This window comes from Podarcis melisellensis (genome assembly GCF_964234715.1).
Source record: "Podarcis melisellensis genome assembly, chromosome: 15".
In the NCBI taxonomy this organism is placed as follows: Eukaryota; Metazoa; Chordata; class Lepidosauria; order Squamata; family Lacertidae; genus Podarcis; species Podarcis melisellensis.
In genome coordinates, this window is record NC_138532.1 from 20,321,293 (window position 1) to 20,336,152 (window position 14,860).

Consider the following 14,860-nt stretch of genomic DNA (forward strand, 5'->3'; position numbering starts at 1 on the left):
GGTTTGGTCATAAGATTTCTTACCCACCCTTCGTCATCAAGACCTGGGACGGGTTCTCACAATATAATACAGTTACAAGAGCAAGTAAAACCATTATTATTATTATTTTAAATCAAAACTGATGAGGTGGGTCCCGCAAAACAAAACACCTCAACTGCCAAAGGCCAGGGTAAAGAGGTGCATCTTCAGGATTTGTGGTAAGCTGTACAACAAAGATGGTAGACAAACGTCTGCCAGAAAGGAGTGCCACAACTGAGGTGCTGCCACAGAGAAAGTCTTCTCCCAGGTTGTCATTCCCTGCTCTTCTGAGGGTAGCAGAATGACCAAGGCCACATTCACGCCCTGCATTTAAAGCGTCGTGGTACCACTTTGAACAGCCATGGCTTCCGTCAAAGAATTCTGGGAGGTGCATCTTGTCAAGAGTGGTTACAATTCTCACAGTGGTTTAATAGTCAACTCTTCTTCACAAGGAGCTCTGGGGAATGGGGAAGAGATGGCTTTCTAACAACTCTCAGCACCCTTAACAAACTACAGCTACCAGAATTCTTTGGGAGAAGTGACATCATAGTGCTTTAAATGTAAGGCACATGGGTGGCCTAAGCGAGCTCCCTACTGCCCTGACCATATGCTGGACCTGGAAGCTCATTAGCTGGCCTTGAAGTCTGATCGCAGTTTAAATATCACTGAAATGAGTTTCCTAGTTGGCCTCTGAGTAATATTTTCTCTGGTATTTCGTTTTCTTAAATAGCTGATGTCAAACTATTATTTTCCTTTAGGTATTTTTCCCCCATCAGCCTGTCCCTTCCTATTCACCCACTGGTAAGTGTCTCGGTATTCTAGTCTATTCTATTTTTTGCTTTTGTTTCTACTTCTTTGCTCACCGGTTTGTTTCTGACCTTCTCACAGCTTAACTCTCAAGTACAGCTGGGGGAGAAATTCAATTCAGTTCATATTTAGAAGCAAACCTTCCTAACTGGCCTTTCCCAAAGCTAGCTGTGAGCCGAAACACAACCATCCTTTGAAATTTGCACCTTTCTGCATTGTGCTGTGCAGATCTCCCAGTCAAGTAATGTGTTTCTAAAAATGAATATTTTAGCGAAAACAGTGTGCAAAATATATGCAGGGGAAACAAACGGTTTGCAAAAATAAATAAATGTGTCTATCAGGCAAAATTGCATAGGAAAATATGTATGTTAAAACTTTGCACATCATGTTCACTTGCCCCCTGTTCAATGTGCCACGGGCAAATCTGTTGGGATCAATCATACAGAAACTAGAGGGTACCCCACCAAAATTCCACCTTGCTCAAATTTTGCAGGATAAGGATACCCATACGACCCTGAATGTGGCTAGGTTCCTGGTCGCTGTCCTTACCCAAAAGCGACGCCAAGGAGCACTACAAACTAACTAAGGCGTAGTATGCCATTCCATTTTATAGTATTTTATTGTTACTGTGGTGTTTTAGCGACTGTTTTTTTTTTCCCCATGTGCACAAGCTGTTATTTATGTGTTGTTTTTACCTGTATGGGCCTATGGCCGTAATAAATATTGTTGTTGTTGTTGTTGCTGATGAATTCTGAGGACCTTAAAAAACAACAACCCTAAGTGGAAATGACTTAAGATTGGAAAAAATGAGAAGCTGAAACTCACAGATTTACCTCTCCCTACCTTCAAGACTCTCCTCTCTCCACAGGCCAGGTCTGCACAGATTCGGATTTTGTCACTTCTGCACTGCCAGTGATGGATGATGGGTCGCTGTATTCCGGGTGGTTAACACAACCTTCTCCAGCCTCTCTGCAGCCTTTGACCCAGTGGACCACCTACCCAGATTATGTCTCACATGAAGCTGTCAGCTGTCCTTATTCAGCGGACATGTATGTCCAGCCCATGTGCCCAAGTTACACACTCGTCGGAACGTCTTCGGTGCTCACTTATGCATCTCAGCCACTGATCACAAACTTTGCGGTGAGTCTGGCTGGGTCACTGCAGTGTACCAGTTCTACTAATTTCTTACATTTTTATTGAACATGATTTATATGCCTCCTAACAACACTGGGACGTGGGTGGCGCTGTGGGTTAAACCACAGAGCCTAGGGCTTGCTGATCAGAAGGTCGCGGTTCAAATCCCCGCGACGGGGTGAGCTCCCATTGCTCGGTCCCTGCTCCTGCCAACCTAGCAGTTCAAAAGCATGTCAAAGTGCAAGTAGATAAATAGGTACCGCTCTGGCGGGAAGGTAAACGGCGTTTCCGTGCGCTGCTCTCGTTCTCCAGAAGCGGCTTAGTCATGCTGGCCACATGACCCGGAAGCTGTGCGCCAGCTCCCTCAGCCAATAAAGCGAACTGAGCGCCGCAACCCCAGACCTAAAACCAACAGCAGCCTCTAGGTGGTTTAACTTAAAACTATATCAGCCATTTATAAGATGTCGCAGATAAAATCAGCAAACTTTAAAAACACAGAGACGATAACATGATCAAAATATCGATGAAAAGCAACAGTTTTAAATATAAATACACATAGTAAAATTACATTTTTGGTTAGGCTAAGCAATGAAGCTTTTAGCAGTTGTAGAAAAGGGTGCAACGAAGGCACCTGTTTCAGGGAGTTCCAAAGAGAAGATGCTGCTACTTTGAAGGGGCAATTCTATTTTTACAAGTGCAGTGCAAACAGTGTGTGGCAGTTGCAAGAATGCCAGTTTTATAGATCAAAGTGGTCAAGTGGGATAAGGTGGTCCTTTAAGCAAGCTGGTGTCAGGCTCCTGAGGGCTTGGTGAAATATTTCCCTCAAGATTGCACATTAAGTATTGTTGAAATCAAGTATCACTGGGTGACAAATACACATTGTATGCAATATCCAGTAAGCATTCATCAGATATTTAAATATACAGTGAATGTTTGACATCACAATTCTCAGAGGCCATCACAAAGGGATTATTTTCCTGATGCAAATCCTCTTCGACTCTAATTTAAGCACAGGTTGTTATAGAATTAAGCTTCCTCATGTGAGAAGTAAAAAATTAAGATCATTGTGTGCACCGGGGGGTGGGGGGACGAGAGAGAAAGTGAGAGTATAGTCATCAGCTTAGTATTGGCTTTGACTAGCAAGGAATCTCATCGCTCCGACTGCCAGCTTCTGAATTGCTGTAACTGAAGAGTGCAATAAATTGCATTGTTCTGTCTTGCTACCCAAAATATCAAATATCGGATCTGAATATTTGCAGGGAGCACCTGGGTCCTTTTCTTCCTGGTCTGTTTCCACACAATATTTTTTACAACATTGTTTTCAGCTGCATTTCAAATGCTATGAATAAGTATTTTATTTGATGGCTTTCAGGGTGCTTTACGTTGTTGTTTTTTAAAACAACACTTTGCACAAGACCAACTGTATATAGCAAAAGCAGCAGTGAGGCCTGTTTCCCAACCAAAGACCTGATCACCCATTGATTTCAGACATGATCAAGAGGGACAGTCTGCAGATACTGGGCTGTCTTCCACACTGAAACCCACGGGGCTGGAATTTCTTGCAAATGTAGTTGTTGCTGTCAGAGATCAACACTGCCTCATGCTATGTGCCACCGAAGGTGGGAGGAACTTAGATCACATGTTCTGTTCTTCTCTTGTAGTTGTTTTGCTCAGCTACAGGTATGCACACCTCCGCAAGTGATTGATCCAAGTTAATGCCATGATGCCTCCATTAATTTCTATATGGGGAAGGAAGAGGCAGCATCCCTAGAAACAGCATAGGGGAGGGAGGAATCTTGTTGCACCACAGCAAGGACCCTGTTAGGGACACTGGTGGCGCTGAGGTCTAAACCACTGAGCCTTGGGCTTGCTGATCTGATCGGAAGGTTGGTGGTTCAAATCCCGGTGACCGGGTGAGCTCCCGTTGCTTGGTCCCTGCTCCTGCTAACCTAGCAGTTGTCAAAGTGCAAGTAGATAAATAGGTACCACTCCAGCGGGAAGGTAAATGGCGTTTCCATGCGCTGCTCTGGTTTGCCAGAAGTTGCTTAGTCATGCTGGCCACATGACCCGGAAGCTGTATGCTGGCTCCCTTGGCCAATAAAGCGAGATGAGGGCCGCAACCCCAGAGTCGGTCACGACTGGACCTAATGGTCAGGGGTCCCTTTACCTTTACCTTTAAGGACCCTGTTATTCCAAGGGTGCCTAGTAGCAGGTGGGCTTCTCGACGCATCAGCCATGTTAAGGAATCCAGCCTATTTCCCACTATGCAAGTTAACAAATACATAACTCTCCCATTCGTATGCATGTGGAAGAAGAAGGTTTTCTGTTCTGGGTTGGGAACGAACACACAAACTGAGGTGGTTTCTGGTACAGTTTGAAAATCCTCGGATTTCTCTGGCGTCTCTCTTGGCAGGTCCAGAAGTTGAGAACCTAATAAAGTAATGCAAGGAGAGTTAATTGGGAGTAGGCTGTAGGCTCAAAGGAAGCTGTTTCATACCAAGGTCAGACTTTGTCCTTCCAGCCCAGAGTCAACCACACTGGCTGGCAGTGACACTCTGGCAGAGATCTTTCCTGTCAATACTTACTTGACCTTTTCTAAAACTGGAGCTGCCGGGGATTGAATGTGAAACCTTCTGCATGCAAAGCAAGTGCGCTGCCATTGTTGTTGTTTCCCTCTCCTCCCAGGTATTTCATGGCATCAGTTAGGAGAATTTATTTATTCATTAGCCCTGGGCAGCTGCCATGGTTTTTTGCCAACTCCCATTTTATCCTCCAGCAATGTCCCCCATGAAGCAGGTGAGGTTGAGAGTGAGTGATTGGCCCAGGAGCAGTTGGTGGGGTGTGGGGCAAAGTCACAAAACCCCTCCTGATGCGAACGGCATTACTGTTTATATTGACATGTTTCAGGCAGGCTGCTGCTTCTTTAGCAGAGGGGCAATGAGGTTGGAGCCATGTTGACACATTGGCATGACAGAATTATTTATATGACCTTTGCAGACTAAAAAAAAAATTAATCCAGTGATTCTGCTCTTATTCGCTTGTGCAATTTCTGCTCCTGACCTGTGGGTGAGCAAGCAAATTGTGGCAATTTCCATTTCTGATGGTATCCTCCCACATTCCTAGCCAAAGGTTGCCTAGGGAGCTTAATGGCTGATTGGAGATTTGAACCTGGGTCTTCCCAATCCTAGGCCAACACTCTACTGCAGGGGTGCAAAACCCAAGGGCCTCCAGATCTTAGAACTCCCATCAACCTTGACTACTGGCCGTCCTGGATGGGCCTAATGGGAGATGGAGCTCAACAACACCCACGTTCCCCATCTGTGGCCTAGTTACTCAACCACACTGTTGTTGTTGTTGTTGTTGTTGTTGTTTAGTTGTGTCCGACTCTTCGTGACCCCATGGACCAGAGCACGCCAGGCACACCTGTCTTCCACTGCCTCCCGCAGTTTGGTCAGACTCATGCTGGTAGCTTCAACAACACTGTCCAACCATCTCGTCCTCTGTCGTCCCCTTCTCCTTGTGCCCTCAATCTTTCCCAGCATCAGGGTCTTTTCCAGAGAGTCTTCTAATGAGGTGGCCAAAGTATTGGAGCCTCAGCTTCAGGATCTGTCCTTCCAGTGAGCACTCAGGGCTGATTTCATTCAGAATGGATAGGTTTGATCTTCTTGCAGTCCATGGGACTCTCAAGAGTCTCCTCCAGCACCAGAATTCAAAAGCATGAATTCTTCAGCGATCAGCCTTCTTTATGGTCCAGCTCTCACTTCCATACTGTATCCTTCATTATTTGTAATGGTTCATTGCTAGTTTTGCAGTTTTTTGTCTGGAGGATTTTAATCTTGACCATTGTATTTGACTTATTTATTTTTAATAAATGAATGGAGGCATCATGGCTGGGGCTGGTAAGATCTGGAGACCCAAAACATTTGCCCCCCCCCAAAAAAAGTTTAGCCTCTCCTGCTCCAGAGAAGCACAAGTGATGGGTCAATCTGTTTCTTTCCTTTTAATCAAACAGGCGAGACCCACTTCTACACCAGCTGTTGTGCCTCACTTGGATGTCATGGACCAGCAAGCTCCTCTGAGCTACTTCCCATGGACTCAGCCTATTTCAACATTACCAGCACCGTCCCTGCAATACCAACCGGCTTCAACCACCCTCCCTGCACCCCAGTTTCTGCCTCTTCCCGTTTCAATCCCAGATCCGGTCCCCGAGGAGCTGGAGGACTCAAGGAAGGAAATGGGCACCCTGACCATTGAGAAGCTTCTTCTGCAGGATGAAAACAACGGCACATACGATCTGAGCAACAGCCTCCCGGTCGAAGGCCTTTAAAGCCAGAGTTTCGGCATACAGGGATAGCTTGAAACGTCTCAGGTCTTTGTGGCTCAAGGACAACCCAGCTCTCTCTCTCTGCGTCTCTCCTTTGGGTGTGAAAACCCAGGTTGTCTTCTGTGTGCTGAGCCCCTTTTCATATTGCATATGCAGAGAAATGGCGGTTTATAGGGGCAGTTCTTCAGCACCCGTGTTTTGGCAAAAGAAATACAGCAGCCCAGCCCCACAAGTAGGAATACCACACTGTGAATAGGCTCTTTCCTTCTAGATGGTGGAATAAAGCGCAGAAACAGGGGGGCAGTGGTAAGGCAGGCCACAAGAACCCTATTTCAGCTTAAATACAACCCAGGGAGCCCCATAGCACCTTAATTCGTATGGCTAAGCACCCACCCAGTTCCATGAGTGGCTCAGGAGGCTGCCTGGAACTTGGGAATTGAATAGGTGCTACTTATGGGCTCCTCTAGAAAAATCTTTCAAGGGGGCAAGGAGCAGACGGGGACACATTTCCCTTGCAAGGAATGTACCATAGGCTGAATTCAACTGGGGGTTTCTGTGCCCATTCCCACTCACACCCCTCTCCCTCCAGGCAAGCAAGTGACAGTTGTCACACTCTAAGAAGAAGTGCTCAAGGAAGGTGTGGAGTGTTGCTAGCCTAAGGAGAAGGTGTGGTCTGGGCAGAGTCCCAAGGGGCAGACAAAGAGGCCTGGAAGGCCACATTTGACTCCTGGGATGGAAGTCCCACACCTGTAGATCAAGGGCTTATCCACACTTTCATCTGTGCTGCAATTTCTATTGGTCCATGATTTGTAGGCATGGGTGGTTTTTTGTTTTGGTCACACCGCTGCATTCCCCGAGCAAACCCACTGTTTATCACTGGATCAGAACAAACAGAAGTTCATGGAAAACCTGACGTTTGTTCCAATTCAGCAGTAAAGCATTGGTTTTCCAGGGGGAAGCAGCAAGATAATAAACCCCAAAAACTGTTCAGACCTGTGCCTAGAAATCATGGCACAAAAAGAGCCCCAAGTGCTCACACCAGCCATTCACAACCTGGCACCCTCCACTATAACTCCCATCAGCTTGTGGCCATTGGGCTGTGTTGACTCGGGATGATGGGAGTTGTAGTCCAAAACATGTAGAGGGCGCCACGTTGGGAAAGGCTCATTACATTCCTTTCCCTCAATCTGTTAAAGATGCACATTCTTCTGAGATTCGCTCAGCCCTTACGAAACCTATTTAGAAATATCCTGTCATATTAAGTGTCTTTTGTCAATTATCTCTTGAAACACTGGATTATCACAAGCTATTCAGGGTAGAGCCAATAAAAAAATACAAACCCAAGTTAGGCATGTCTATTAACTTCAATAGGCCTACTCGGAGTAGGAGTAGGATTGGATACACTTAAAAAAAAATGAAATATTTGAATGTAGAGTTCACCTTCTGTGTTTTCTTACACCAAGATACTCAGAGTGCCCCCCCAGAATGTCAGTATTTTCCAGGAGAGATTTAAGCACATAGCCGAGCTTTAGGTTTGCGTAATTAAAAGTATCGTCCTAGCACCCCAAATCCACGTTTGGGGGAAAAAAAACTTTTTGCAGTTTGGAAAGTGACAGGCAAATGTGGGGTGGGTGGCTGTCTCACAGTAAACAGCCCACAAGCAAATAAGGATGAATGCAGGATGAACGTTTACTGTCGTATAACTACCCTGTAAACAAATCAAAAAGTATGCTCAGTAAAGTATGCACAGAGTTGTCTGGACTCTGGAGGAGCTCTCCCAGTTCTTTGTATATAATAGTCAGGATAAACCAATGAAGATGACGGAAAGGCAACCTGGGTCCCTGCTGTTTTTGAAATCTGGCTTGTTGTTATATTTTAAAGAAGGGATTTGTGCTGGGTGCTGTTATTTCTTTAGGCAAAAATCATAATAAAACCTAGCATTGATGTAGCACATTCCCAGTGTTCCAATGGCTCTGCTTGCATACGCATTTTCCTAAGAATGATTTCCCATGCAAGGAATATTCCCCCTGTGAAGGATGCTACAGAGAGCACCTTTTAAAGCCAAACCCTCTTAAAGAAAGGACACTTTTCCAATGTACACTCAACATTATCTTGGCAAACGGCATTGCTTCATTTCCAAAAGGACTGTCGACATTCTGAGCACTCAGTGCTGTAAAGTTTTTATCGTGTGTACAGTATAACAATCTGGGGACAAATATTGTCTGCAGGATCCGAGGGCCAAGCGGAGCAGTTTAAAAAAAAAAAAAGGCAATTTAAGACTCTCTCCCTCCCCCCCCCCCCCAATACACACACCTCTGCACCTTTCCCCTTCTTTTGGCTTGGATTTCGACTGCTGGAGAAACAACTGACTCTTTGTCTGGGAACGGGGAAAGCGTTGCTTTAACTGAATGCTGTGTGTAGCAATTCTTCATCTAAAAGATCAACAAAGCCTGGGAGACTAAATGGAAGCAGTCAGGTCTAGTTCTGTAGGGTAGAACCTGAATTATCCAGCATGCTCACGCAGGCATAACCCTATGGCTTATGCTCCTTCAAGCCTGACACCCTCACCTGCCCAAATCTTTTTCTGCCCTCTCAAACCTACTCTCTTTTGGCACCCCTTGCACAGTGAAGGCCACTTTACTGGGGGGAACAGAGCACTGCCTCACCAACATTATTCAGCAAAAGCCAGCCCCCACCCACTTGCCTTCTTACTTAACAATTAGTCCAGGGAGTGGCAGTACCTGTCACCATCCTCCTAGAGTTGCCCTTGTGGCACTCAGTATGGAGGAGGATGGAGACAAAACTAGAATTAGTTGCCTCTGCCTGCCGTTAGCTCTGGCGCCACCTACTGTTGGCCTCCCTGCCTTCTACCCTACCAGTGGAATCATCATGCCATTTTCAGCAATTGCGTTTGCCAGTTTTCTTCTCTGGGTGTTTCTTTTCTCCTTCCTTCCTTCCTTCCTTCCTTCCTTCCTTCCTTCCTTCCTTCCTTCCTTCCTTCCTTCCTTCCTTCGCCCCAAGCTTTATCCGCAAGCAATATGAAAGGCAATCCTCCAGCTACCTTGGTCCTAAGTTGTAATGCAGTAGTGGAGGACCTGTGGCCTTCCAGATATGGCTGGACTACAACTCCCATGATCCCAAGACAATTATCTGTGCTGACTGGGGCTGATGGGAAATGGAGTCCAATGGCATCTGTTTCTATTGCCAGGTTTCCCACCACTGTAAAGTAAAATTCATATCTGCTGAACTCTGAACATGGACTTCAAACAGAGGGGAAATATTGTTTTTTCTTCTTCCCACAACTGGCCGAAGCTAGTAGAGCTGTTTACAAGTAAACTGATGTTCCAGCTCTGGGCATGTGCCTTTGTGCACATTCGTACCAGGAGAGCTGTGTTGCAAAAGCTTTGATGTCTGTATTAACAGGATGTGAAAGAGCAGCAAAGCGATGTTGAGCTTTGCCCTACAGGATGGGAGCCTCTTTTTCACCCCTTACTTAGAATGCAATGCAGAGCTTTCAGGTTCCTGAAGATTGCAAGGGGTGTTGGGTTGCCTACAGGATGGTAGAATTCACTTTCATCACAGTAAAAATTAAATAGCCCACACTTGGCAAACGTTCCAATTTTGCCCTGCCAATGGTGAATGCAGATCTTTCACATTTGGGTTTTTTTTCCATTTTGGAGCATGAACTCTTAATGTAGGATTTAACTTGGTATAAGTGTTTTAGACTTGTTGCCATGTCTTGGCAGGTTTGATCTGGGTAGGCATCAAATATGAAATTTCATCAATTAATGTATGGAGGAAAACAATGCAGTACAGACATGCCATGCAATCAGAGCCTTTTCTTCAGGAGGAACTCAGTTCCAGCCCTTCTCAGGTTGGCGTCACTGCTATTCTAAGAGAATGAAGGAGGTGTTCATTGTGAGTTCTGGCACCTCTTTTTCTAGAAAAATAGCGCTGCATGGGAGCGTAGGCTTCCTGAAGGCATTTGGCTGGCCACTGTCAAAAGCAGGATGCTGGGCTAGATAGACTTTCATTCTGCTGTGACTGGACTATGGAGGAGAAGTCTATCAACAATGGTCAACAGCATCTGTTTTGCATGCAGAAGGTGCCACGCTCAATCCCAGACAGGGCTGGGAGAAAACTCTGCCTGAAATTCTGTCTGCCTTTGGTCCCTCAGCATAAAGAATATTGAGCTAGATGGCCCAATGGTCTGCCTCAGTATAAGGCATATTTCTATGTTCCTGTGGATTAAGGGAGGGGCTGTAGCTCAGTGGCAGAGTAACTGCTTTGCATGCAGACAGTCGAAAGTTCAATCCCCGGCAACCCCAGAGTGCTGGGAATGTCCCTTGCTGAAAATCCTGGAATTCCAGCCAATGTAGACAGTATTGAGCTACCTGGCCCAAGGATAAGGCAGCTTCCTATATCGCTAGTTATTGCTCTGTGTAAAACCAGAAGTCAGGGCTCATTCCAAGATCTGTGGGTTTAGCCGCGTCCTTACCCTTACTGCAGATTCTCTCTTCCACTCAAGAAAAGCCAGGTGTGTGTATTCTGTCCCCCAGTAAATGCCACTGCTAATCAAAGTGTTTGATCCGTGGGCCCGGAGCATACAAATATTTACTGAATCGCTCCGGAACCTGAGAGCTATAAAGACAAGCAGTTTAAGTAGGAAAAGCGTAAGATAGGGAGGTGAGCGGTTGAAAGCAACGTGTGGCCTCAAGTCACATTTTACAAGAGGTACAAGAAAATCACCAGGCTAGAGGCAAGATTCTTGTCTCTCCCCCCAGTTTTCTTTTTTGAAAAAATGGTTTAGCAGATGGTTACCTACCAGCCCTTGCAGCTGTTGATAGGGATAACACCTGGTTCCTGACCATGGAGACAGCAGGTCTGCGAAGCAGCCGTGAACTTGTTTGGTTGGGGCTTGGTTGTTGAACTAACACTATACTGAAGCAGCGATGGACGGGCTGGCTTAGATTTTAAAAATAAATAAAGAGGACAAATTCATGAAGGCTATGAATGGACATGCAAGGCTATGAATGGACATACAAATAAAATGGTGATGGTGATGGTGATGACATGAGCTGCAATACTGAACCAATAACTTCAGTGTACAAAGATTCTGAGTGACAGGTGTTGAGGGCAAACCACGGTGGAAGGTGTTGCTTCCTGCTGATTGCTTCTGATAACAGGATGCTGGACCAGATGGGCTGGTGGCGCTGTGGTCTAAACCACTGAGCTTTTGGGGCTTGCCAATCAGAAGGTTGGCGGTTTGAATCCCCACAATGGGGTGAGCTCCTGCTGTTCTGTCCCAGCTCCTGCCAAACTCGCAGTTCGAAAGCACACTAGCACAAGTAGATAAATAGGTACCGCTGCAGCGGGAAGATAAGCAGCATTTCCGTGCACTCTGGTTTTCATCACGGTGTACCATTGCGTCAGAAGTAGTTTAATTCTGCTGGCCACATGACCTGGAAAGCTGTCTGTGGACAAACACCGGCTTCCTTGGCCTGAAAGCAAGATAAACGCCGCAACCCCATAGTCGCCTTTTGACTGGACTTAACCATCCAGGGGTCCTTTTTTTGGGTCTGATCCAGGAAGATGCATCTTGTAAAGCAAGGGAAGGTGTCCTATGGCGCTAAAGGCACAAGCAGCCCTTGAACTCATATCCCTCCCCTACTGAAATGAGATTTGAAAGAAGCCTTCTATTGCTGCCAGGAGAAGGGCCATTTTCATGCCTAATTGTTGGTGGGGGCAAGGAAGAGTTAGTATGCCTGGTTGAAGTGTACATGCACATCTGTGACTGCAGTCTGTGCACTGTGACAGTGTGCATAAGATACTCACAAATGAGTCCATGGGCCCCAAACTGTTGAGTGACTCTACTATTAAAATTTCACAGGTAAATGTAACGTTTCTATTAAAATTACGTCCATGTTTTGAAAGTGAGCAAGCTTAAACAGCAAACTATTTCCTTTGGGTTCAAAAGCTGAGTCCACCAAAGGATTTTTGAAATCAATGCATGTACTTGCATTACCCTACAATCCAAGTTATACATTGTGACCTCTGGATGCCACAAAACTTTCAACATCTTTATCACAAATAATCTGCTCTCTCCCAAATTATCATGCTCGGAATTTTTAAAATTCAGTGCACATGGTCAACATTTCAAGCCCTCTCTCTTTCTTTTGCCTCTCTGTGTAAAACATGTTGCCACAATCTTTGGAAAATAGTAATCTGAACATCTCTCTGGCCATCCGTCTTTCCCAAAACCGCAGGTATGTGAGCCAGAAATTCTAAAAGGCATTTTGATTGTGGACAGCGTCTGTGCTTTGCGCTTTGCAAAAATGGGCCAAAAACAGTTATCTTCACTTCGCATCACTCGTCCAAGATAGCTCAGTCTTGAAGCTCATCTGCCACCTCCACCCTGTAATTTTTCCTTTATCTTTCCGGAGCCACTGTATGGGGCAATAGTCTTCCATTTTAAAAAAACATTCCTGCCACTGTCTCCTGATAATTCCATAAATTCACTGTGGACATTGATAGAGTTGCCTGCAAATTATTAGTTTATCTCTGAAGTGTCTCTGGACCATCCTTCCTGCCCCGACCAACCCCCCTCCCAAGGAAAATACAATCTTTCTTTTCCAGTAGAAGAATTTGAATAATTTCTGAAGCAGCCTCTGGCTCTCCTTATTTGGTCCAGCTTTTGTGGGGCAGGGAGTTGGGGAGGAGGTTTAGAGTTCACACATTTAATTCCTGTTTCCTTAACACATAGGGAAGGCGCTGAATTTGAATTAGGAATGGAGGATAAATCCAGTTAGGATTTTAATCCAGGACCCTCCCCATCCAGTTCAAACTTTCTGAAAACAATACACCAATCTCAGCACAGCTGTCCCTCAAAATTTGCACCTCGCCGAGTTGGGTGGTGCAATTGGTGAAAATATAAAATGCCTTCTCTCAGAGGAACTTGCTTGCAAAAAATAAATAAATGTGAATCTTGGGAGAAATTTCCAGTAAAATGCTGATGGATTTTCATGAGGACTTTAAAAAAACAACAACACAGAAAAAGAATTCCCATGTACAACAGCTCTTCTGAAAACCATATTGCTAGCGGTGGAATCAGAGAAATTATGGCAAGTTGTTATGGCGAGGCAACTGCTTTATGCGGCCAACTGATTGCAGGTACGTGAAGACAAAACACCCATAAAGATTAATCTCATTTCCGTCTGTTAAGGCTTGGCCTTGGAACAACAGCCGAGGAATGGGGCTTCTTCTATCTGGGTCTATAAATCATGGCTTCTTGCACTACAAAAGGAACTTTTGGCAGGCGCACTGTTTGCAGGCAGAGGCAGAGCTAGCTGCTCTTGCACCCTGAGCGGCACACATGCTGTGCAGGGGCAGGGCAAGCATCCCAGGGGGGCCACGCGGCGATGTCACCCCCCTCAGGAATGACACCCGGGGTGGGCGGCATCCACCACCCACCCTTCCTCCATCAGTGTTTGCAGGGAGCACAGAAGGCGACACAAATCCTGCTTTTTTCGGGCCATACATAAGAAAGCAACCTCCTTCCAGGTCGCAGGTCCACAGGAAGCTGCCTTACATCGAGTCAGAGCTTTGGTCCACTCAGTATTGTCTGCACAGACTGGCAGCAGCTCTCCAGGGGTTTGGGCAGTGAGTCTCTCCCCACCCCACCTGAAGGTGCAACTGGGTATTGAACCCCAGACCTTCTGCATGCAAGGTGGATGTTTCACCACAGAGCTACAACCCTTCCCCAAGGTCAGACTATTCATCCCTCTTGCCAAGTACTGTCTCCTCCAGCAGTGTTGGTGTTAGTGGACTACAACTCTGATCCGCTCCAGACAGCATGGCAAGTGGGCAGGGATGCTGGGAGCTGTCATCTCACCATATCCAGAGAGCGCCACACGGACTACCTCTGGTCTGTTCAGACAGTGTGGGGTTCCTGAAGAGCCTCAGGCAGAGAGGATCTTGCCCATCGCCTGCTGCCCAGAATACTTTTTGATGGAGATGACAGGTGTTGCGAATATAAAGCAAGATTACACACTTTGGAGACCAAGGACAAAAGAGGCTCTTTGCTGAGGAACAGGCTAAGGCACAACTGCACAGGAAAATGAAAGTAACCACAATTTTAAAAAAGCTAAAGCGTGGCACCTAAGCTCCAACCCATAGTAACCGGAAACAATGTTTAACTCTGTAATTACCAATTCCCTACAACTCCCAGAGACTGATGTCAGGAGGGAATGACTGCTAAACCACTCTGAGAATTGCAGCTCCGTGAGAGGAATATGGGCCTCCTAGCAACTTTCAGCACCCTTAACAAACTTCAGCTCCCAGAATTTTTGGGGGGGAAGAAGCCATGGCTGTTTTTAGTAGCCCTAAAGGCATAGCACAGATGCAGCATTAAGTTTCTTTGCATTGTGCAAAGACAGACTTCCCTTTGGAAGCTTGTTTGTCAGAAGCAAACTAAGCAGGACAGTTTTTAAATACAGTGGTACCTCGGGTTAAGAACTTAATTCGTTCTGGAGGTCCATTCTTAACCTGAAGCACCACTTTAGCTAATGGGGCCTCCTG

At 45.9% G+C, this 14,860-nt stretch overlaps 1 protein-coding gene across 1 annotated transcript in view; it reads left to right on the top strand.

The window, feature by feature from the left end:
* Positions 1-8,236, top strand: part of POU2AF1 (POU class 2 homeobox associating factor 1) — a 31,294-nt gene extending 23,058 nt beyond the window's left edge. Inside the window, exons 3-5 of the mRNA XM_081890025.1 lie at positions 777-819; positions 1,694-1,965; positions 5,972-8,236. Of these exons, the coding sequence (XP_081746151.1) occupies positions 777-819; positions 1,694-1,965; positions 5,972-6,286 (630 nt within the window). The 3' untranslated portion in view covers positions 6,287-8,236. The remainder of the gene's footprint in view (positions 1-776; positions 820-1,693; positions 1,966-5,971) is intronic.
* Positions 8,237-14,860: the final 6,624 nt, after the last annotated feature.